This window comes from Grammomys surdaster, unplaced genomic scaffold (genome assembly GCF_004785775.1).
Source record: "Grammomys surdaster isolate TR1022 unplaced genomic scaffold, NIH_TR_1.0 126124, whole genome shotgun sequence".
Lineage (NCBI taxonomy): Eukaryota > Metazoa > Chordata > Mammalia > Rodentia > Muridae > Grammomys > Grammomys surdaster.
Window position 1 is genome coordinate 4,800,660 of NW_021620932.1, and position 27,014 is coordinate 4,827,673.

General features: G+C 34.4%; 1 protein-coding gene across 1 annotated transcript; it reads right to left on the minus strand.

Moving 5' to 3' along the window:
* Nucleotides 1–19,280: 19,280 nt before the first annotated feature.
* On the minus strand, nucleotides 19,281–20,667 carry LOC114611798 (heterogeneous nuclear ribonucleoprotein A1-like). The gene has a single exon (XM_028756560.1). It carries the CDS (start codon nucleotides 20,611–20,613, stop codon nucleotides 19,651–19,653), a length of 963 nt encoding a protein of 320 aa, XP_028612393.1. The 5' UTR covers nucleotides 20,614–20,667; the 3' UTR covers nucleotides 19,281–19,650.
* Between the last annotated feature and the right edge of the window lie 6,347 nt (nucleotides 20,668–27,014).

Below are 27,014 nucleotides of genomic sequence, written 5' to 3' on the forward strand. Positions count from 1 at the left end.
TGAGAAGAAGGAACTGGGAGGAGAGAAGACTATGATCAGTATATATAGGTTCTCTCAATCTATATATATATATATATATGATATTAACAAATATCACTATATATATATATATGTTTTGTGTGTGTGTATGTATATATACTGATCATAGTCTTCTCTCCTCCCAGTTCCTTCTTCTCACCTCCAATTTGTTCATCCTCCTCTTCCTTTATCCACAGGGAAGGGAAAGCCTCCCATGGATATCAGCCCACCTTGACATATAAAGTCACAGTAAGCCTAGCTGTCCCAGTGATCCCCTCTGCCAACAATTAACTGCAATTTTCTCTCCCCTTGTTCTCTCCTTTGTCCTCCAGATATTCGATCCCTCCTGTTCCCCTCCCCTTCTCCCACCCAACTTCCTCCCTCCATCCACACCTGTCAGAGATTGGTTCTAAATCTTTGATTCATTCAAGAATCAGCATGTCCAGACTCTGAAGGTACTTGTTTCCAGTTGGTTTTTAAATCTGTCAATAAAGATGTCAATGGCCAATGGCTGGGCACAGAAATGGACAGTTAAAGTTTCAAGAAAGGGACAAAATCACCATAACTTGGGGTAGAAGGATGGGATACCACTGGCCCTTTCCCAATTGGAGCTAAAGTATCACGGGAAGGTCTTAGAAGTGCCCAGCCCTTTGAGGTAGCCAAGGCATTTTAAAACTAAACTAGTGTGTGTGTGTGTGTGTGTGTGTGTGTGTGTGTGTGAAAGGAGAGGGAGGGAGGGAGGGAGGGAGGGAAGGAGGAAGGGGGAGAGAGAGAGAGAGAGAGAGAGAGAGAGAGAGTGTTTCATCCATGGATCCAAAAATTGCTCCTTGGCAAACGGGCATATTTGATCCATTGGAAGCACAAAATTGTGAAGCCAAAACTCACTGCTGTGCACACCCATTGTCTATTTTATTTCCATAACTCAATGAGATTCAGGCATCCTCCTTTAGGTACTCTGAGTTAGACAATTTTTTACAGACCTTGAAAGAAAAGTGCTTCAAACAAAAAATCCTGGGCAGCTAAAGCAATCCTGAATAATAAAAAACCTGGAAGTTCACCATCCCTGACCTCAAGCTTTACTACAGAGCAATAGTAATAAAAGCTGCATGATATTGGCATAAAAACAGTGGATATTAATAAGAAACCACAGGATAACCATACTACAATACACATACTCCCACCCCCCCCCAAAAAATTGTAGTTCCTCACAAAACTAAAAATATGTTTCCTGTAAGAACTAGCTGTACTACAATGCCATTTTTTAATTCAGAGGACTCAAATTCAACATATTACAGACACACTAGCACGTTTAATGCTTATTCCTGTATTGTCACAACAGGAAAATTTTAAAAATTGACAATTGTTAGCACAGTTATCCATGATGAAAAATAATACTTTCAAAGTAAAATTTTAATTAATTCTTTATTCTGTTTACTTCCCAAATGTTACCTCCTCCCAGTCCCTCATACCCCCTCCCTTTTCAGAGTGTGGCCACTGTGGGCATGCCCCTTTCCTTGGGCATCAAATCTCTATAGGATTAGGTACATCATCTCCCACCGAGGCTAGACAAGGCAGTTCTCTGCTACTTATGTGCTAGGGGCCTGAGAACAGCCTCTATATGCTCTTTGGTTGGTGGCTTAGTCTCTGGGAGCTCCCAGGGGTCCAGGTTAGTTGAAATAGTTGATGAGGTTGCCATTCCCTTCAGTTTCTTCAATCTTTCCCCTTCTCTTCCATAGAGGTCTCCAACCTCAGTTCAATGGTTGGCTGTACCTGCATCTATCTCAATCAGCTGCTCCTGGTAGAGCCTCTCAAGGAACAGCTCCTGTCTGGAAGCACAACATAGCATCAGTAATAGTGACAGGGTTTGGTGCTCACCCATGCGATGGATTACAGGTTGGGCCTGCCACAGGTCACCCAATCCTTCCTTCTCTGCTACATTTTCGTCCCTGCATTTCTTTTAGACAGGAACAATTCTTGGTAGAATATTTTGAAGGTGGGTTAGTGTCCCCATCCCACCACTGGGGTCCATGTCTATCTACTAGAGGTGGTCTCTTTGGCTTCCATCGCCCCACTATTGGGACTTTCATCTAAGGTCACCCACATTGATTAATATATCAAATGACATTTTGTTCAGCTATTAAAACAAATACAATTGTGCTATTTGCAGGCAAAATGCATCCAATGGGAGTTTATAATTGTAGGTGAGTTAATTGGGATTCAGAAAGAGAAATATAAATTTCAAACTTCTGGATGTCATATTTAATACAAAGACATAAAATTATGTATACACATATGATATCAAAGTAAATTCAAAACTGAAAAATAAAATGGAAAATGGAATTCATGAAAGAAGGAAGAATAGTCATAGGTAGAGGAAATACATGCAGAGCACATTATATTTACATGTATGTAAATGTTCTTATGAAACTCATTACTATATACAATGAATATATGCAAATAAAATTATTACTCCAAGGAAAACATTGTTTTCAATAAATGAATGCATTTTAATGAAGTGTTAATTTATTCGAACATAAAGTGAGAATAAGCTATGACAGAAACTCATTAAGGATTCTTCAGGGAGGAAAAAGAAACTATACAAAATAACACAGTTTATGTTAAAATTAAAATACATTCAATTTAGAAAGAGCTTGAAAAAAATTACTTGTTTCAGTAGGAAGATCCTCTAAATTAAATGTTCCCATCTAGGGTTTCTTTATTATGACAGTGATTCATAATAAATGCCAGGTAATAAAGTACCTAAAACCTGGACAAAGATCATGGCTGTCTGGTTAACCTATTGTCTCTCAAAGGTGATACAGAATTGTTAGTGTTTCTTAGAAATTTAGACAAAAATAGCTGTCACACAAAGAGAATGTATAAGATTAAAATTTATTTATTCATTTTCATCCCATTAATCTTTTTTCTTAATACATTTTATCTATGCTCCAGTTACTGAACCTTTATGAAGCTTTCTTTAAAAAGTAAGAATATCTGAAAAGATTTTATGGTCATTTTTCTTTTTCTTTTATTTTTGATTTTTATTAGGGTTCTCTAGAGGAACAGACTCATAAATGTATGTATGTATGTATGTATGTATGTATGTATTCATATATATATATATACATGTCTATGTACAAGCATGTATAATATAATATTAATAATATAATAATGATTAATATTGAATAATTATCAATATATTCAAAACAAAAGTTGATATTTTGTGAGACTCAATCAAAACCACTGTCATTGCCATTTACCGTTTTCCTCTTAATGGATTGTTAATTTGTTTTAACCAGAAAGTCTGCATAACAAAGGGTTCTAACCATCCATACTTTAGAACTCTTTCAAATTCTGCTATCACTTACATAATGAATAAAAAAATAAATAATAAATAAATAAATAAATAAAAACAGAAAATTGTGATGCATACTGATATATCTCAAAATTTGTCTCAAAAATTGTCAGTACCACAAAAGCACAACCTGATTACTATTCTTCTCAATAGAAGGTGTAAAGAGGAAAAGTGACACCACTAGAAAGGAACTTTCAGAAACATTGCAAGCTAGTGAGAAAGCTGATTGTATATTTGCAGTCCTAATAAAGATCAGTGAATTGTAAGTGTGAGGGCAGCTTGGGAAACATAGTGAGATGGTCAACCAGAAAAAGTCACAAATTTTTCATGTTGAATATCTAATAGGGTTTTTCTTTTATAATAATATTGGAATTGACAGTTGTTTTCCTTATGCAATATACTTAATAAGGTCTGAATGTAGAAAATAAACTGTTTTATGCATTGCACTTTTGTGGTTCAGTATACTTTCAGACTATTTCACTGTTTATCTTAATATATCAAAAGATACAATATTAGGTAGTGCTGATATTGTGTGGTTTTTGCCAAATGAATAACCTTAAATGCATAACATGTCCATTTCCAATATAATTGCCGGATAACATTGGGAATACAAGCTAGTTTTTCATCTAGTGCTGTGTTTTAAGGCTTTTTACTTAGAGTATTTGGTAATTATATTTTATAAATATATTGTATAGCCAGTATATAAGATGAAATTGGCAATATATAAATAATACGTTTTTGATTTACTTAATATTTTGAAATCGATAAAATTTCTTACATGAAGTATACTGGAATGAATTAACATTCTGTACATTTGAAATATGAAACAATTAGAAAGAACATAGCATCATTTAAAAATAAGTAGTAATATTAAGAAAGAAAAGCTTGGAAGAGTTCTTAAAAGATAGTATATAATTAGGATCCAAGGTGGGGGGTACATTCCCCAGCAGAGCTCAGAATGGTGCTCATCACACAGTCCCAGCAATTTGACAGCCATTTTCACCCTTGTAAATTCAGTGCTTGAAATCAGGAGCTATTTAGTTTCCCATGCTACTGTTTGATTATATGTTTGTCTTTTTTCAGACATAAGCTTCATATTGAGGCTATATTATTATCTATGCTAAATTTATTAAGACCTAGAATTTAAATTAATTTTGTTAAATTGGGAACAATTTGAGCCGTAAAGTATCTCCCACATGCTTAAGTATAATTGCCTATAGAAATTCTAAAGATTATTGATAACTTACTTGATAATTCTATGCTGTCTTGACTGACTATTGCATCATATTTCCCTGTAAAATTTCTATTTATCAATACTTTCTCATAAAATTCTCAAGTATAGACAGCTAAGCACAGCGGATGTATAGATATGTGTGTATACTGGACAGTCATGTGTATTTTAATAATTCAAATTGTTAATTAGGTCATGAATTAACAAAAATTTAAAATTTAAATTAAAGTTATTATCACCTATAATACTATTAGATAGATATATGGATAGCTAAACAGATGGATAGGCCTCACTTTGCCTATGTACTGTTGCATTTATGCATTTAGGGTTAAATACTTAGATTTGGATTAATTATCAAGGTATTTGTTATAGGGAGAAAAATATTCTCCATCTCCCAGTAGCCCCTGATTCCCTGTTGTTCTTCATAAAAAGGTGGGATATTGTTAAATTGCACCCATCCATGCTGGCAGATAAGTTATTGTGGTAGTTACGCAGTTCTTATTATCTACCAATTCATCAGTGGAAGATCTTGTCATACCTACATTATTTTACCATAGACATGCTTGACCTCTGGCTCCTACAATCCTTTTTTATCCTCTTCTATGACAGCCCTTGAGCTGCATTGTACACAGGCTGCATTGTAAGTATGTGAATTATAGTTGGGCACTCCATAGTCACATAGTGTTTGCATTTTGAAGAGTTATGGATCATTTGATGTAAAAGAACTGTCTTGCTTGAAAGCTAATGGGGTTGTTTTAAGAAAAAGAGATAGAATATATTTTAAAACTATATTGATTTAGGAAATGGTAGTAGCAGGTTTTTCTCTAGGTTCTAGAACCTCTTCCACACCACACATGGGTGGAAAAGTTTAAGTCAAGAACCATGAATAACCTCCAACTGACTGGGTCATTTATGTAGCTATTGCAATCAAGATAATAGCAATATTGTTGTGATATCTTATGGACTGGTGATATTTGTCATTTGACGTATACTGGGCTGTGTACCACCATTTAATTATTTTGGCCACTTGCATAGACCTTTCTGATATGATGAGAACTAATCCCTAATGTTCCAGTATAGTTTACCTCAATTCATCCAATTTTTTTCCTGAGTATGTGGCTATCATAAGCAATAAAATCTTGTGCTCCAATTCCAGAAAGTAACCAGGATAGTGACAATAGCATAGACTGTCCACAGAACAACTCAAAGGTAATTTTCTCATTCCTGAGACTAGGAATCTGTTGAATAGTTCAAGACTCACAGGAGAATATTATTACCCTATGAGGTATAATTCCATTTAAAATACAAAAATAAGTATTAATGTTATCCATCTGTCTAGCATTTCCCTTCTGCATTACCCACACTATGGTCCATTTAGATTGCCTCCTCTTTTCCCATTCCCTGCTTCACTGTACCTGTGTCATTTTCAAACCTCTAGAATTTCTTCTGTGCCCACCCCCTGGGTCCCTTTTCTGTTTTCTGCTATATTCTTTGTTTCTATTAACAAGCTGTATACCCAAATCCAACGTTTCATAGCTAAGATCCATAAAAAAGAGAGAATGTGTAATTGTTTGTTTCTCTAGCTATAGGCTACATCATTCAGCATTTTATTTTCTACTTCCATTCTCTTCTTTTTCCTTTTTGAAAATATGACATATTTGTTTTTCTTTATGTCTAAAATGAATTCCCTTGTTATTTTGTAGCACATGTCCATTATCCTTTCACCAGTTTAACGATACCTAGGCAGCCTGTGTCTTTTAGCTCTTATGAACTCAATGACAAAATAAAAAAAGAGATGAAACATGTATCTCTTGATATTTACTGCTTTTTTACATTCACCTTTATAGATTCTTCACATGAATGAGATCAACATTTATTTAATTGTAGCTGAATTATTTTACTGTGTTCATGGATTAAGTCCAACCATTTAGCTAGAGTTGACTTAATTTCACTGTACATTGTTCAGCTATATATCCATCATGTTATCACTTGAATATTACATCATTATATACTAGATTTAAGACAAATCATCAACCCAAGCATCTTTATGTCATCTATTCTTTATGTCTTTATTTTTTTCTAGAACTATAATACCAGAATTTTCAAGCTAGTTTGTTCTCCCTATTGACATTAAGAGTTAGAGAATTATGGATATTTTGGTAGATGTTTTTCAAATCATTTGAAAAACATTAGAAAAAATTCTATCTGGGAACAGAATGAATCACAAAAGCACCATATCTCTAAAGAAATTGCAAAGATTAGTGCCAGTTTGTTCATTGCCAAATAGTCAGCACTAAAACAATACATAAAATAATACTATATGGACTGAACAGTTTATAATTATGAATATATATATATATATATATATGTATTTACTTATGCATATGTGTATGCAATAACAATTAGTAAAAATATAAAGCATGGATTTGAAGAACAACAGTAAAGAATATATTGGAAATATTGGATAGAGTAAAGTTAAATGAAAAGATTTATAATTACTGTACAATTTTATAAATACAAGAAAATAAAGCAATGCAGAAATTATGATTTTCATTCTGTTTTCAATCAAATTCGCATTTGACATTTGTTAAAAACAGGTGAATCTTTTTTTCTTATAAAATATTTTATGCAAACGCCAAAGAATATACATTGTATTAAACAGCTCATGAGGTTCCTCTGATATAGACCACAAGCTGGGACACAAAACAAATCCTCAGTAAATATATAGAAGCTGAATCAACTCTATTGTTCTAATTTCCTTTTTTGTTGTTAGGATGAACACCATGACCAATAGCAAACAAACCTATGTTCCATTATGTTTTCAAACCTAAAAGCAATGACCACATTTCTAGATCTGCCCAAAACACTAAAATAAAATCAAGAAGAGATCAACAGCTTAAATAGACCTTTAAAAAACAAGGAGCTTGAAAAGTAATAAAAAGTCTTCCAACGTAAATATAAAATAAAATAAAATCTCTGGCCCCAATGGATTCTTTTTTTATTTGATATTTTATTTATTTACATTTCAGATGCCATCCTCTTCCCCAACCCATTAATCCCCTATCCCATGCCCCCTCCTCCTTTTTTGCCTTTATACTATTTAAATTACATGCAATTATTAAAGTCAGTTATCGGTTGAGGAATTAGCAATATGATGGATGCAAATAGTCCAGGAACAAGGAAGACAGTAAACTCAGATAATCAAAGAACATACATGACAATAAACAGAGTCCCATGATCACACCTGTGATCACTATTTCTAAGGGCTTATCAGGATGATCAAAATATCTGAGCCAACTTCCCTGTCCTAGCCCAAAGTCATTATCATGCCTAAAACCTAGATCTTTGTTCTAGCTTAAGATTTAGATTTGTGCCTGAAATTACTTCTTTGTACTAGCCTAATGTCAGATTCCTTTCTGCAGTCCATTTCCTTGTCCTTGGCCAACGTCAGAATCCTGCCAGGCAACCCCAAAATCTCTCCACATCTCCCCCTTTTTCTTGCATAAACCAGACTGAGCCTGTCTTAGGTCATTCTGACAAGAAAGCTTTCCTTATCTGTTGTGTAATATGCTTTATCATAAGCAATGCACTTCTGTCTTAGGTTGGTAAGGCTCTGGCAGAATCTTACCCATCCTTGGCTTGTCAGCCTGTTAAATTAATAACTCTGTCTTGGGGTCCTTTATCAGTTTCAAGTCATGTACTTTGGCTACCAGCCAAAACAGGTAAATTTTGCAAGAAGATAGTGAATTAACATGACCCTCTTTATTTGGCATCTTCATCTATAACTATTTTCAGTGAATATTAATTTGCATTCTCTGTACTATCATAGTCTCTAACACAGTGTCACAATTTAGGTTACAGTATTCATAATCTCTATTCCACTCCACAAAATAATACATGGGCCTGTTAAATTAATGATAAGTTTGTTGGAAGGAGAGAGTAAAATGTATCACCTGCTCTGTAGTTATAGATAAGCATATGTATGTCAGAGACTAAGAAATGAATTTTAGTGAAAGTTAGCATCATTCTATCTCAGTGTAATGGATAGGATAGGGTTGCATTGCTTGGGATTGCTAGAGGATTACATATCTCTCTCAAGATGAAAAGTATATTGTTGCCTGTCTTAGTTGAGTTTTACTGCTGTGAACACATACCATGACCAAGGCAACTCTAATAAGGATAACATTTAGTTGAAGCTGCCTTACAGGCACAGAAGTTCAAGGCAACATCCAGGTAGGCATAGTGTAGGAAGAGCTGAGAGTTCTACATCTTCATCTGAAGGCTGCTAGCAGAATACTGGCTTCCAGGCAGCTAGGATGAGGATCTTAATGCCCACACCCACAGTGACACACCTACTCCAAAAAGCACACAACTACTGCAACAGGGCCACAACTTTTAATAATGCCACTCCCTGGGCCAAGCATATACAAATCATTACATTGCTTATGATTCTTTATACATATTGGAAGAAAACACAGGAATCAGTAGACCTTATTTTTTTATTTTTTAAGAATGTGCTAATGCAATACATTAAGCAGTCTGACAGGCTCCTATATTTTTAAGTATCTTAATATAGCAGACTGCAGTTGTTCTAGAAACCTGAGCAAGACGCCCTGTGCTATGGGATTTCTGTTCTCTTATCTATATCTCCACCTTTGTTTGCTTTATACCCTGTTCCTTCTCTCACTATCAGAGTTTCAAGCATTGGAAGAAGGTAATAACTCACGTCCCTTGAATTTTGAGCATGATGGGAGACAGTAGGTATCATTCTCATTACTGTAGTTACTTTGAAGATTATTTCTATCCATTTAAGTAATCATCCTCAATTTCTATAAAAATATAGCATATATCAGATGTAAAAAGTATTTTTAAAATAGTTTATTTTAGTGTGTCAAATATTTTCTAAGTTTAAAAGTAGGATAGATGGGAAATGAAAAATTCTTTTTGAAATAAGGTCATTTTAGACATTTGAAAAGGGACAACCTTTCTTCCCTCCTCCCTCCCTTCCTCCCCCTTCCCTCCGTCCCTCCCTCCTCTCTTTCTTTCTTTCTTTCTTTCTTTCTTTCTTTCTTTCTTTCTTTCTTTCTTTCTCTCTCTCTCTCTCTTTATTTCTTTCTCTTTCTTTTTTCCTTTTTCTTTATTTTTAAATTTTACTTATATTTTTTTATTTAAATTTCAAACACTGCCCACCCCATCAACCCTACCCTATGCCCCCTCCCCTTCTCTTCTGTGAGAGTGGAGATTTCTGGAGCATCCCCCACCTTGATACATCAAGTCTCTGGCACAATTAGGTGCATCTCCTTCCACTGAGGTCAAGCAAGGCAGCCCTGTTGGAGAATTGATTCTACAGTCAGGCCACAACTCTGAGGACAGTCCCTACTCCAGTTGTTGAGTGACCCACATGGCAACTGAGATCCACATCTAGTATTTGTGCCAGGGGGCTCACAGTCTAGGCCATGTATGTTCTTTGGTGATTCAGGCTCTGAAGGCTCCCAGAGCTCCCATGTTGACTCTATTGGTCTTCCTGTAGAGTTCCTGTTCCCTTCAGGAACTTCAGTCTTTTTCCCAATCCTTCCATAAGAGTCCCTGAACTCCCTTTAATGTTTGGCTACACATCTGTATCTGTTTCAGTCAGATGCTGTGTAAAGCCACTCAGGGGACATGTGCTAGGTTCCTATCACACATGTCATTTGGGGACTGGGTTATCTCACTCAGGACATTTTCCAGTTCCATTTATTTTCCTGTAATTTATGATGTCCTTGTTTTAATAGCTGAAAAGTATTCTATTGTGTTAATGAACCACATTTTCTGTATCCATAATTCATTTGAGGGACATCAGGGTTGGTTTAAGTTTCTGGGTATTACAAATAAAGTTGCAGTGAACCTATCGAATCTGGAGCACATGTCCTTGTGGAATGGTGGAGCATCTTTGGGGTATATGACTAGAAATGGTATAGCTGGGTCTTCAGGAAGAACTAATCCCAATTTTCTAAGAAGCCACCAGATTGATTTCCAGAGTGGTAGTACAAGTTTGTAAACCTCATTAAACAGGAAAACAAACAAACAAGCAAACAAACAAAAAACCTTCTGTAAAGCAAGGACACTGTCAAAAGGACAAAATTTCATCCTACAGATTGGGAAGATATTCACTAATCGTACATGTGACAAAGGGCTAATATCTGAAATATATAACGAATTCAAAAAGGTAGACTCTAGCAAACCAAATAACACACTTTTATAATGAGGTACAGAGCAAAACAGAGAATTCTGAATACAGGAATCTCAAATGGCCATGAAGCACTTAAAGAAATGTTCACCATCCTTAGTCATTAGGGAAGTGCAAATCAAAAGGACCCTGAGATTCCACCTTACACCAATCAGAATGACTAAGTTCAAAACTCAATGACAGCACCTGCTGGTGAGGATATGCAGAAAGAGGAAACAACCTCTCTCCCTCTGGAAACACATATTATCCAAAATAGTCATAATTTAAGACATGGAACAAAAAGATTTATAATGAACACAGTTTCTCCTGCACACTTAGGAATGCCTAGACAATGAATTTTGAAAATCTCCTCTTTCACGTTGCCAACTAACAAGAACCTGCTCTGGGCCTGTAACACCTGCACCTGGGTGTTCCAGGATGGTACCTAGCTTCTGGGTCTGCAGTTCTTGCAGCTGATTTGTATAATATGAAAAGATTCAAAACAGCTCCATATAGGTAGATTTCTGGTGAATAAGTTAACAAAGGCATAATATCTGCCTTTTCATGCACACTAGACCTCCTCAGTTGCTCTATTCTACTGATAGATATGGTTCCAATTCTGTCCACATTTAGAGTGTGCTGCCTGAACATAATATGATTCCTCTAAAAAATAAAAAAGGAAAAATAATAAAAAAGGAGAGGGATTAGGAGAGAGGAGTGAAGGGGAGAAGCAGGAAGGCAAGGGAGAAGAAAGTTAAATCCTAAGTATTTTATTTAACTATTTTCTTAATATACATGTTGAAAAATGTGCTATAAATTTAGTTAAATGGTTTTAAAAGTATATTTCCCATTATTAATCAACCTTAACTTTTTAAAATTATTTTTAATTTTATTAAATTCTTAATTTTACCTAAATACTAATTAGCTCCACACAAAATACCTGGTTATAACACTATTCTAATTATGTTAGCACAATTTAGTGTTTTGATATAACTTTATATAACATTATTATATATATATAACATTATTAAAATATTTCTGAGTACTTTATATAAATATGTTGTGATATGCTCATAATGTTCAATGTGTCTTACAATAATTAAAAAGCACTCAGAGGAAAAGTGAATAGCTAAAAATAAGAATATTTGTGCCTGTGTATAACACAGAAGGTATGTCATACCTTCTCTTTTAGTTCCAGCGTTTAGAAAAAGTATACTATAATACTCCATCTTCCTTTATAAACATATACATACATATATATATATATATATATATATATATATATATATATATATATACACACACACATATATATATATATATGCACGTAACACACTCAATCATATGTCCATATATACATAAGTAAAATTTAAATTTAAAAACAAATATATATATATATATATATATATATATATATATATATTCATTCATGAATATATACATTCATTCTTAGAGCAACATAAGAACATTTTTATAAAGTGAAATAAGATAAAAATAAGGTCCACAAATATTTTATTTATTACTCTTATATAGAAAATCTAGATTAAAATATATACTAAATTATTTATGTATAAAATAATATAAAAGTCAAAAGAATGAGAATTAATATATAGAAAAGTATACTTACATAAATTTCATATTATGTCTATTTGACTATCTGAGAGAGTATTACTTGTCCTGTTCCTATCTTGAAAATTTGGCCATAGTGCACAACAAATTCATCCTAATATTTATTTAGTAATAAATGTGTTTTTCTTTGGTCTCTGTTTAAGTGAATTTTGATGTGGTGTAATCTAGGTATCAATTATTTTTCTCCAAATTATATAAGAAAGAAGTACTATTAAAATTTTTTCTTTTATTTTGAAAGTAATACAGCTTTTAAATTATATTTTTGTATGCTTACTAGAACTACTATCTTTGCTACTGGATTTACTGGTGTCTGCATTGTATCACTAAACATTCTGCCACTAAGGATGATGAATGCAGTTCTTTGATGTTGGCAGATACAGAGATTATATTTTTATGTTGTATTTTAATTACCCTTCTCCAGATGTTTCTCTACTTAGTATGAGAGTGAAAGTTAAAAATTTCTCATCATTTACAATTTTAATAAGCTTAACCTGTAAAATTGCATAGCTCTATGGTTTCCTGACAAAGGAATTGGAAGAGTTATTGACTTTGTAATCACATGCTGTTCAACTGTGTGAGACAGTATTTTACTGCATGCGACTTGCCAACTGAAACTCAAGAAATGTTGTCATGTTATTCAAATTTATTTGCTTAGTTGTTATTTGTGTCTATCTCTGTGTACTCATGTGTCCATATGTGTACAATGTATATAGAAGAAGATAGCATTTTTGATTTCATAGCTCATTAGTTAGAGGCAATAATGATCTGTCTGGTTTGGGCACAGGAATCCACAGCCATGGACTCTTCAGAGCAGGAAGGGCTCTTAATTTCTAAGTCCTCTCTCCATTCCCATAAGTTCATAACTTGTATGTAGAATATAAGATGTTTTCAACAAAAGTAAGCTAAAAGCACGAAAAAAATTAGTTAAAATCATCATCATTCAAGTAACAAGTGTGTATGTATGTGTATGTAATCATATGTATATATATTATGTATGTATGTATGTATAAAATGCATGTATGTTGTATATTATTTATTGCCATACATTAACTTTACAAAATAGTAAGTTTCATATATGTATATAATGTAACTTATTCTTCTTAGATTTTCTTTGTGATTATCTTCCTAGTCCATAATAATCTCTCTGTACTTTCAATTCCTGTTTGTTTTAATATTAACAAATGAAACACAATGAGATACTTGATTTTCCAAGAATAGCTGATAATTTTTAACACACTGATCTTCAGTCCTATATATTTTTTTGAAAAAACATGACTTTTTGTATCTTAATGAATGGCTAACATACCACTGCCTATATGTTTTATATTTCATTCACTCACATATCTGTTAAATATTATGATCTGTTTAATTATTATCAGGCTAAGTCAGTCAAATGCCATCATTAACAGTGTCAAATAAACATCAGGATGCAAGCATCAGCATTCTATGCTGTCATGGACTCATTTGGGTTCTTGTTCAGTAGCTGTATCCCTGGATTTATAAGCACATAAATCCTACATTTTAAAGACTCTTACATATTAATTTACATAATGGATGTATTACTTGAAGTTCATACTAAGAGAGGATAAAGTATACGTTTCCCTAAGCAACATTAACACAAGTTGTCCATTGTGTTTACTCACTAAATGATTGGCATTCTGAATGAAGTCATTTCTAATCTAAATACATTTGGATTAGTCCTTCCATTCTGGCTAAAGTAACTGGATAATTGTAAAATTTGTCTATTCACATTTGTATAATTCAGCTTAAAATTTGTCTGTTCAGTTCAAGTGTCTACGTATTCAATTAGTCTTAGTTTTTAATTCAAGAATCTGAGTTCTTCATCCTGTATATCAATTCCCTACCATGAGACTAGGTGGCAAGTTGGTCCAGTTATTGGTTGGCCATTCCCTTAGTCTCTGCTCCATCACCTGTGCTTGCATTTCTTGTTGTCAGGATAAATTTCGGGTTGAAAGTTTTGTGGGTAGGTTGGTGTCCCTAGTGTTCCACTGGGGTTCCTGCCTGGCTACAGAAGGTGGCATCTTCAGGTTCATATTCCCAGTGTAGTAAGTTACAGGTATTCCCATTGTTTCTTGGTCACCTCTCTTATTCCAGATCTCTATTTCATCCTGGAGATGCCCCTCACCTCCTCACCCCTGTGAGTTGCAGATTCCCATTCATTTTCTAGGCTATGAAAGACAATGTGATATTTGTTTGTCCATGCTTGGCTGAAATTTTTTAGCACACTGATTTTCAGTCCTAAAACTCAATAGTGAAAACCAAGACATAGTGAAGGACCAAATCTCAAATATAGCAGTTTAGATCTAATTTGTGCTCTGTGTCAGGCTTCTTGAAATAACCCTTTGTACAACAGTCTGACTCCACAGGCTTAGACAGGTCCTACTGTCCAGTTCTGCTGTCTGCAGTACACAGACCTTGTCTCCCAGGGTAAGATTTTTCTCTACCAACATATAGCTATCCTTATCAGATATTCAACAATCCATGTATTCCTGACATCCTGAGAATTATAGTACATATCAGATTGAACATTCACTATTAACTTTACCTAGGCACTCCTCAGGGATTCTACCCATCCCAAATTTCTAAGCCTAAGGTATTTTCCATGGCCCTTTAAAAACCTATATATATTATCTCTTCAGAATGAGTGTCATTCAGGGAATCTTACGTGTTGCCAACTGTGTCTGTTAACTTGAGGTATACAATTATCTCTCTTAGACAACAGCATTTGTGGGCTGACCCTGAATAAACAGATTGGTATTGTAACAATAAAGTAACATAAGGTTTCACATTAATAATGCAGAACTTTTATTAATAATAACCAAATAGTACAAAAAGATTCAAACAGATTCCTCATAAAACAATATCACATTAATAATGGCTTTGAGAGATTTTAATTCATTCTGAAACTTCACAAGTCAGGACACTTTTTTTCTGAATTTTCCTCAGAATTCTCATTGTCCAATTCCACACAAAAAGCAAAATTCCTGTTGGAACACACAATGGGTTATCCAGCACAAATTTACAAATGCTTCAGTGTTCCTCCCATAAAGAAGTCCAAGCCATAGAAGCTACATTGTTGGGCCTTCATAACAACATGCCTACTTCTCTGGTACCAATTTCTGTAATAGGTTCAGTTTTGATGCAGTAGTCAATACCATGACAAAAGACAACTTTGACAAAAGAACAAGTTTTACAGGGCCCCAGACCTTAGTAGGCCTCCATATAGTTCTTAGAAAGTCTCAAAATGTACTAACCTAATTTTTTGTCTTTTGTAGTTAAGCTTCTGACTAATGTGTTCCTATTAACTGAAGTACGCAAATCAAAAAATGTGTTTGTTTGTTTATTTGTTTTGTTTGTTTGTTTAAAATCTCACCAAGTGAAAGTCTAAGAGCTACCCTTGGATCCCAAGTATCCAGTGTAGTTGCTGCTTGACAAACAAAGAGGTTGTATTGCCTTTTACCCATGTCTGAGCAGTCTTCCCTGTTTAGTATCCCACAATACAGGTTTTATTTTGACAGTAAGGTTACAGTATACTACTGAGAATATTCAGGGCAGGAACTTAAACAGAAACTTGAAGGTGAAACTGGAAAGATACCAACTGCTGAAGATGACTCAATCACAAGTTAACACTTAGCTAGATTTCAGATAAAGAACAGGAGTAACTCCTGAGGATAGTGCAGCACCAAGTGGGTTAGGCTCTACTATGTTGACTAACAGCCAATGCAGTCCCCCACAGGCCAATCTGATCTAGGAAATGCCTCAGTTGAGACTTGTTTGCTCATATAACTGTAGGATATGTTACACTGAAAATTAGGATCAATAAGGACATGTACACAGTCACACTATTCATTTGAAAGTCCTTATCTGTTACCTATCCATATATGCATGCACTCCCCCAAAAAACACACACATAAACAAGACAATGTTCTCAAATCATTTCTATAAATGGAGATTTAAATCTTATTTCAAGGCATGATGAACATTCTTGTGCCTATAAGATGTAAGGTGTATAAAGACACTTGATGCCAAATCCAATAACCAGAATTCCGTCCCTTAGACCAACATTGTGGAATGTGAGAATTGACTCCAATGATTGCAAAATGTAACTAATCTCACAATATAAAATATGTTGCATGAGAAATTAGTAGAGTAAATATTTAAGGAGTTTAATATTTGACAGCTAAGTGGCAATAACATGAATACTTAAATCTTTATCCTTTAGACAAGTCCACATTCTATAATCAACATCCAATTTATGATATAATTTTAATAACGGCCAGGATTACTAAACTTTGTTTTCTACCTTTAGACCTTAAGATCAAGTAACATAACTCTCTTACTTTCAAAGGGAAAGATGCTTCAAAAAGGAAATAGAAACATCATTTATCAAGCTAAATTTAAGTCTATCACTGCTCCAGTTCAGCCTTATCCTTTCTCATTGATAGATATGTTTTATAATTTTTCACATATAACTGTTTTGTGTGCATGTGTTATTTCCCACCATTTCTTTTACATTGGTACTACTTTAAACTACAAAATGTATGAAATCCCTTTTACAATTTCAGGTTGCTTTTCTTGAGAATATGATATAACAATAAATTACATCAATAAGTAAATAAATCTCAAATAATCTTTATTTTCCAAACACTAGAATAATACATGTAAAAATATGTGCATACATAATATACATGCATAATGTACAGTAAACTATGATATATATTTTATACATATATATTACATAAAATTTATGTTGAAGATTTTCTCTCAATTGATTAATTATTATTTCTTTCCTGGAATTTAATTTCTGTATGTCTTAACTAAGTGGAAATCATTTACTTCTATTTTCCTTTTTATTTATTTAATATACTACAATCTTTCTGTTTGCAGGTCAGTAGACAGCATCAGGGAATCAGTTCTTTCCTTTCTTCCTGTGGCTTCAAGGGATTGAACTAAGGTTCAGTCTGACTTGATGGTAGCCAACTTTACCATCTCAATAAATACACTGAACCAAACTAGTAACTATTCAAAAATTTTATGTGCCTAAGAGGTCAAAATGTCTCAGTTATTAAGAGTACCTACTGCTCTTTTGGAAGATTGAAGTTTGATTATTATTCAGTTATTCAATACATATACTTCCATTTCTTGGAGAGGCAAAACCCAGATTTGGCTCTGTATATTGACACATGTCTGTACAAACACCTAGAAAGACCTACATCACGTAAAGAAAAAGAAATTTTAAAACATGGAATCTTATCACTAGGTATGGCTCATTCACTAAACTTATTTTATCTTAATTCTCTACATAAAGATGTTAAATATATTTTTCAACCACATATTTATATTATTGTGTTTTTATTTATGCTAGTATATTTCAGAAATTTTGTATATTCATGTTATGTATTATATTTCTTCCCAGTCTATAGTCTTTGTTGGTGGTTCTGATGGCTACTTAAGTACACGTTCAGTTTGAAGTACATGTTCTGTTTATTATTGGTGAATTATATTTTATTTTAGTCTTGAGGAAGATGTATTCACTATTTGAACACTGCATTTATTTTTAATTCCCTCATGGGTAAGAAACATTTAATATGTATATAGACACAATATGAACTAAGGTAACAATGCATTATGGTTGATTTTGTCATCTGGGCACCAACCTAGACATTTGGAAAAACAGAAGATGAATATAGAAAATGTCTCTATAGGATTGGTCTACAGGAATGTCTGTGAGACATTTTCTTTATTAATATTTTATACATATATTTATTTTTTATACATGTTTAACACATATGGGAGAGTGTAGTACACCTTTGTCTGTTACACCTCTAGATAGGAGGTCCTGTGAGAAGAAAGAAGTCTAGGTAAGCCATCGAGAGTGAACCAGGAAGCATCATTCATCCATGACTTCTATTTCAGTTCCTGCCTCTAGGCTCCTATCTTGAGCTGAAACCCTGATTCCCCCCAGTAACAGAGTGTGACCTGAGAGTTGCAAGATAAAATGAAATCTTTTCTCTCCAACTTGCTTTTGGCATGATCTTTAATTACCACAGCCATAGACATCTAAACTGCATGCAATGTCTTCAAGCTCTGTCTCCATTCAGTTTCAAAGTTATTTTGCAATTATGGATTAACATTTCTTTCTAAGTTATTGCATGGAATGAAATATACATACATATACATTACTATATAAACCTGATGAGTGTATTTATAGAAGTACATGAAATATAACTGTATTTAATCACTAACTATTGGCATTGTGACATGGATTTCCATATAATACAAGTTTTAGAATGATTGTTTTGCTAGCTATACTTCTTTGTAATATATATATATATATATATATATTTGATATATATATATATATCAAATTCTTTGCATTTTATAAATACTAGTATCTTTAAATTCAAGTTAAATTAAGATGAATTTCATATTATACACTTAATTGATCTCATGTAACTGGTCAAGTTTTTTTTTTTTTCCATTCAAGAGAATTAAATCGTTTATTGAGTACACATGATAATGGATGATACACAAGCTTCATTCCCATCTGTTATTTTATCTGATACCGTTATTCAATTTTGATATTGCACAGGGTGTGCCAACAACCATTTTATAACCAAATTGTGACCTTGCTTGGATGACCCTTTCAATGGTGAAACTGTTAAGTTACAACAGTAACTGGCAGTTTAACAACACCAAGGTTTTTGAAGACAATGGCTTCTCCACCCAAGCAATCATAAATAAATTCCAAATGGAACTTGGCATCACCCTGAAGGAATTCTAACTTCACACTGTTGGGGAAGATTACCAAGATGGCTTCAAGAGTAGACTAACTTTACACAGCACATTTAAAAAAAAAAAAAAGACACATTTATTCAGCGTCATGATCAGACTATTACATTTAGCAATCAACAGCATGGGTGAAATAGGTCTACAGTAAAACCTTTTGTTGGAATGCTTTACACTTTCCACAGAACAGAAACTAAAATAACCTGTTATACAATTAGTCACAAATACAGTCCTGGAGTTTTTGCCCACACACATGAGTATTGTCTAAAACATGTCTTCTTTGTAGCAGCTAGGCCCTGCCACCACTGTGCTTGGCTGAGTTCACAAATCTGTTGTAACCTGTAGCTTCCCTGTCACTTCTCTGGCTCTCCTCTCCTGCTAAGCTTTGTTTCCTGGCTATAATTAGAACCTCCTGCCACTGCCATAGCTACTGCTGCTGCTGGAACCTCCATAGCCACCTTGGTTTTGTGGTTTAGCAAAGTACTGGCCTCCACCACCATAAGGGCCAGAGCTCCTGCCTCCAAAGTTCCCTCCCTTCATCGGTCCAAAATTTGAAGACTGATTGTTGTAATTGCCAAAATCATTGTAGCTTCCACCACCTCCAAAATTGCTTCCGTCATTGCCAAATCCATTATAGCCATCCCCACTGCCACCATATCCACCACCACCACGGCTGCCACCAAAGCCACCACGACCACTGAAGTTCCCTCCTCGACCAAAATTGTCATTGCCACCAAAACCACCTCCACGACCACCACCAAAGTTTCCAGAACCACTTCGACCTCTCTGGCTGGATGAAGCACTAGCCATCTCTTGCTTTGACAGAGCTTTTCTTACTTCACAGTTGTGGCCATTCACAGTATGGTATTTCTGAATAACAATCTTATCCACAGAGTCATGGTCATCAAAGGTGACAAAAGCAAAGCCTCTCTTTTTCCCACTGCCTCTGTCAGTCATAATTTCTATCACTTCAATTTTCCCATACTGCTCAAAATAATCTCGTAGGTGATGTTCTTCAGTGTCTTCTTTAATACCACCAACAAAGATCTTTTTCACAGTTAAGTGGGCACCTGGTCTCTGAGAATCTTCTCTTGACACAGCCCTCTTAGGTTCCACGACTCTTCCATCCACCTTGTGTGGTCTTGCATTCATGGCAGCATCCACTTCTTCCACAGTGGCGTATGTGACAAACCCAAAGCCCCTGGATCTCTTGGTGTTTGGATCTCTCATTACCACACAGTCGGTTAGTGTTCCCCATTGCTCAAAATGGCTCCTCAGACTCTCATCAGTTGTTTCAAAGCTCAGCCCTCCGATGAAGAGCTTCCGCAGCTGTTCCGGCTCCTTGGGAGACTCTGACTTGGACATGATGGCAGGATGATCAGAGCCTTCAGCGATGCTTCCTCCTCAGCGTCAAAGAGCAGAAAGACTGGTCAAGTTTTTAAGACTATGTCTCCTTCTACTTATAATGCTAGTGTTGACTTTTTATTAAAAACAAAAACAAAAACAAAAAACAGAATGCCAACAAATGTCCTTAAAAAAACTGAACCTTAAATTGAGTGATTTTTTTGTATTTGATAACAAGAGGGTTGGGAAACCAAATGTGGAGTTTGGAGATAATGGCATCACTAAAATTATTTTTAAAGGATATTGGTCAAAAGTTAATTTGAAAGCAAACATGTAATAAAACTTAGGTGTTTTTTTTTGCCGTGTTTTTGTTTCATCACAAGAATTCATTGTCGCCTTAGATCTGAACACACATCATGGAGACTTCCCTGTATACACCATTAAGCTACTCACATCAACAAAAATTACCTGAAGCCCACGGCTCTGATTGTATCTGTGGTGTCTAATGAAGTAAAGTAGTGTCATCATACATGATAGTTTGCTCCTCTTAATAGAAGCTAAATAAATTACATAAAACAAAGCCAAAATATGTATCAAATTAATCATCTCTATTATATTTTGATAGAATATTTTCAGTGTAAAACTTAATGTTTGATTGATTTGAGTTTCATATAATATTTACTGTATGAATTTTGGCTTGTAACTAGAACAGAATGTGGATTGGTGCCTAAAATATCCTACAAGTACTTCTGGCAGGTTATACTACATGTTCATGTGAAGAAGCATCCTCAGGACAGACAAGTATAAATAAAATATATCTTAGAAATATTGATGATGAAACATTGATGATATTCTACATTCTGAGGTAAAAATTATTTAACTAGTATTTAATTCTTTATTTAAAAAAATAAATTTAGAATGTCATATGTTTGCTTAGATAAATATGGCAATTGTTTCTCATTGCTTTGTATCAATATTTTTATAATTAGAAAATAAAATTATGTATGTGTGTATATCTATGTATAACTGAGCACATGAAGTGATTGTAGAGGCCATAGAATGGGTATTGTATCCCTTGGAGTTGAGACCTCAGGCAATTGTGTGTTGCTTGACCTCCATGCTGTGACCTAAACTTGGATCCTCTGTAAAATCATAATGTATGTTTTTAACCACTGAGGAGTCTTTCTAGCCTCAGATGAAGGTCTGTCCAGCTGAGAATTGGTAATTCCTGTGCCTCCACCTTTAGTATGTGACACACCTCTTTACCAGCATCACTCTTCTTGCTAACTTTCCATTAAAGAAAGTGTGAAAACTGCAATAGTACAAAAACTCCTGCTAACAGCATGGACAATATGGAAAGGCACATTAGAAATAGAACAGTGAAAGATGAATCAGACCAAGAGAGTGCTAAGATGTTAACCACTCTTGCTAGAAAGAAGTATGATTGTTCATTTACTACTAATAGCATGGTAGAAGAAAAGAAAGGAATCGCCAATTTGTCAACATCGACATACAAGCTGAGTTCTCTCTCTCTCTCTCTCTCTCTCTCTCTCTCTCTCTCTCTCTCTGTGTGTGTGTGTGTGTGTGTGTGTGTCTTTTCTCTCTGACTGCTTCTGTCTGTCTGTCTGTCTGTCTGTCTGTCTGTCTGTTTGTTCCTCCTCCTCTTCCCTCCTTTCTTCTCCCTCTACCTCTTCCTTTTTCTCTTATAATAAATAATCATTTTAAATGATTGACTAAATCTGCAGATATGTTATCCATATTAATCATTGCCCTTAAAGAATTGAGAAACATAATTTTAATAGGACATGTACATACCAGGTGCTTCTCTGAAGTCTCTACAGGCACAGTGGAAGAAGGATGTGTAGGATTGTAAAATCTAGGTTTAATAAATGAATACATGGAACGAATAATCTCTGAATAAACCAGAATAATTGAATAGTTGCCTATATGAATTTACAGCAGTTGTGGCAGCTTGTACAGAACATACCAAGTTTAGACATGACACACTTTCACCATTAAGAGAGGGGCATGGGCATATAGGACTAACTTTCAGAAGTGCTATTTATTATTAATTACTGTCTGGAGGAGAAGAATGAGTTTTGGGTTTTGTAATTTAAGAATTTGGATCAGGGTAAATCAAACATGTTCCAATGATAGGGAGCACATTCAAGATTATACAGGAAGCACAAACTGGACTTCATAGGTTTAAAAAGTAATAAAGATGATTATAAAGTTGGGTGAGGAGAAGAACAGAATAAATCTTGGGGATTTGGAAAGTAAGGTGAAATTATTAAAACACATTGCATGTAAAAGTCGAAAATTCAGTGATGAAAAATACTTGTTGTGTGGTTACATTTTAAGTGTGTGTCTGCAGCTGTGCCCATGTCATGGAGTCATTACTCTGTTTTCTGTTTCGTTTTGTTTTTTTCCAAAGGGGAGGGGATTTATTCAGGAGATAAGGAAGAGGAGAGAGAGAGCAGAGAGGTAGAGGAGTAGAGGCCAGCCATGACCACCTGGGGAGAGGGGGAAGGGAAGGGAGGAAGGGCAAGGAGAAGCTAGAGGCAAGAGAGTAAGAGAGTAAGAGCCATTACTGTGTTGTGTTTTTTTTTTTCTCTTTTCTTTTTTTTCTTTTTTCCCGGTAATCACAGTTGCTGGTACTAAAGGTGGCAAGCTGGCAAGCAAAAGCAGCAAGGCCTGCAGAATGAAAGCCATCTGCTTCACACCCAGCAATATGCAGTTCTTTAGGACTGTTGATTAAACACATTGATTTAACTTTCGTTTGAGAATAATTTTCCAATTAGCAATATCGGTTGATGATATATTCATTATCAATGAAATGGTGCATTTATTTTAGCTATCTATTATCTTTGGGCTAATATCAGTTAATTTCTTCTTACATTTCTAGATTTACAGAATGTTTTATACTATTTTCACACCAACTGTGTGATCTATAATCTATAATTCATCTTACATTTTAACTCATCTCACATAAAATATTAACTGTGATCCACTAGAGTAGATTTTGTGACATAATCTTGGACTTGAGAGATACTTAACAATTATCTTCATAATTTTTTTTGTAATTCTATCATTACTTCATCAAAAATAAAAGTTTAAAATATACTCCTATCAAACTAATCAGCTTAGTGTAAGGAAGATTGATGTCTTATATTGAAATATGTCTTTCAAAAATCCCACTCTCCATAACCAATAAATAAGACACAGTCTGGAAACTTACAACTTCTTCTTTAAAAATGGTTTAAATAAGTTCATTTACAATCACAGGTCAAAGACTAGCATGAGTGGCTGATATATAACTTATAACCAGAGGGTAGCTGAAGAACTCATTTTCTTCTCCCATATATAATTTACAAGAGTAACAAGTGAATAGCAGAACTGGAATTTGAAGAATTTTTCTTTTACTCCATTTCTCTTTATTTTGCCCAAAGCAAAGGTAATTAATTATGAAAAAATAATATGGGATCAGAAGCAATTAAAATAGTATAAATTTTCCTTAATTAAGTCTCTCAACTTGGCACTTTATCATTTTGATACTTTTTTTTTTCAGATAGAGCTGAAGAAACTGTCATCTTTTCCCAGAAAGTATTTATTAGCTTTATCTGTGTTTATTCATAGTCTACAGCTATACATCCTTTGTCTGTACAGAATAACTTAATTCCTTTGAAAAAATGTTATTAACTGAACTAATTATCAAAGAGTATGAGCAAAAATAAAGCATTATTTCTTCATGAAGAAAACAAATACACATCCAATTTTGCCTGGAGTGTTAAAGCCCCTAATGTTTGTGATTATTTGCGTCCTCAGCCAAACAGATGGCATGCTTAAATTCTCCAAGTGTTAGCACCTCTCTGCCTTTCCCAGTTCTCTGTCAAAGCAAACAACACTTGTTCTTGACTTAATAAAATCATAATGAAGTACAAAGTAAAAGATACACTTTACTTAAAATATTTATATAAAACACTACAAATTAAACTATTAAAATATTAAATTCTCTGTTTTAACAAATTAACAAAGAAGCATGTAGGGTAAAGAAGCAACTTATATAAATAATAAAAACAATTGAGTTTGTGCCAAAGATTTTGCTTGTTTTGTCTCATGTTGGAAAATATTGACTGAGAAGTCCTCAGCAAGCCTTAAACAGAACTGTATTTCAAATTCCATAGAAATTTGGATGAGATAATGTGCAGAACAAGCAGAAGACATCAATACATACCAGTGTCTTGATTGCCATCTTTCTTTCCTTTCCTCTTTCTTATTTTCTGTTTCACCCCTTTCTTATGTCTTCTTTTCTTCTTTGTCTTTGTTCTGAGTCATTCTACCTACACATCAACACATGTGCATATACATAAACCCTGACATGAACATATGCTAAAAAATTTTATGGGATCCCTTATTTTATTTGAAATATTTGAATACTGGTTTAGAAAATACAATGTGGGTGGAGTTCATTGCTTTGCCACCTTTTAAATCATCAGGTTTGCTCATATCACATGATGAATATGAGTCTTTTTTGTCTTTTGTTTGTTTTGTTTCTCAACATTCAGTTGTTCAACTGTCAATGAAGTATCATCATTCCAGAATCTGAATCTCTGGCTGTTTCTGAAGTCAGCTGAACTTTTCACATTCCTCTCCATTCTTCACTTTTATATCCCAGCTGCTTAGTTGCTTTGTCCTCTTTTATGGTCATCAGAAATAATCCTCCTCATTTACTGAATGACTTGTTTTCCACTTATTTTAACAAAATTATAAAGTACATGACATAATGAAAGCTGTCTAGTTTCTCAATAGTGGCAACAATGGCATACTTAATAATATCAAAGTCATGAATGTGTTTAGAAAACTCATATTAAATCAAAGTGAAAAGTCAGGAAATATGTCTTTTAAAAACATTAATGAAATTTAATAATCACTTAGAGTAAACTGTTCACTTCATTGTTAACACAATTTTATGCAAATTGAAGAATTTGTAATTATTACTATTAAAAATGCATACACTCCTATTATCTTACTAATATTTGACTGAGTTCAATTTTTTCTCAATTAACTTTAATTCTAGTATTCAAAATAACAATATCATCTCAACTGATTCCATGGGCTTAAAGATATGTGAGGATTTTGAGTCCTGCTTGGTGATGGAAGGGACAGTATAACATGATTTCCTTCCCTGGAACAGAGCCAGCAGGATGTGGTCTTCCACCAATATCGATGGTTGCTGCGGGTATAAGGCTGTTTGTGTAATAGTGTACATATTTTCATATTGCTCCTTTGATAATTGTCCTCTCTGCCAAGGACTCCATGATAATCAGAGACAGCTAAGATTCTGGGAGGGAAGGATGTGGCTACATCTCAGTAAAATGGGAGAATGCTATAACCTTCAGGAGAGGCTGTGGGAAAGAACACTAAAATCATGAGTTCAGTATGGATTCACACACAGGATCCTAGCATAACTGTCCTCTGAGACGACCTACACAGAAGCCGACTAAAACAGATGCAGAGACCCACAGCAAAATATTAGAGTGAGCCCAAAAATGTCATGGAAGAGTTGGAGGAAAAATTGAGGAACCAGGAGGGAATGGCGACTCTATAAGAAGACCAACAGAGTCAACTAACTTGGAATCTTAGGGGCTCTCAGAGAGTGAACCACCAACCAAAGAGTATACAAGGGCTGGAACAAGTCCCTTCAGGTACTGGATATATTTAGCAGAGATTCAACTTGGTCATCCTGCTGTTTCCCCAAAAACTGGAGTGGAAGCTTACCCTGAATCTGGTGCCTAGCTGTGAATCTGCTCCTTTAACTGGGTTGTCTTGGCCTGCTTCAGTGGGAGAGGATGAAGGTAGTTCTGCTGTGACTTGAGTTGTCAAAGAATGTTGGTTCCAAGGAGGGACCTCTTCCTTATCAGAAGTAAAGGAGGAAGGAAGGGCCTTGTGAGGGGCAGCACTAGCAGGAGAGCAGTCAGGTTGTAATCTGTGATCTGGATATACAGTGAATGAGTACATTAATGAAAAAATAGTATAAAAAAGACATTATTATTTAGAAAGTCTTAGTCTGTGAACATTTTTATTCCTTTGATACACACTATGTAGGAGTACAATTTCTTTGCTTGACATGTACAGATAAAGCATGTTTCTTATAAACACAAATGTAATTTTAATTTATAAAACTTTACTTAGATAATTTATACATCTTATAATAACTAAACTTTTGAGATTAAATTCATAGAAATTAAATCATATGATAAAACTTTTTCTTGGTATTAATAATGTTGAAGTATATCAAGTTGAAAAGATTTTAAATAAAATTTTGTTTAAATATCAATAATGCCTTTTTGTATTCTAAAGAAATATGTAGTAAGGCCTTCGGCCCCTGCCTGGTCCCTGGGACTGGAGCAGACACAGAGTCG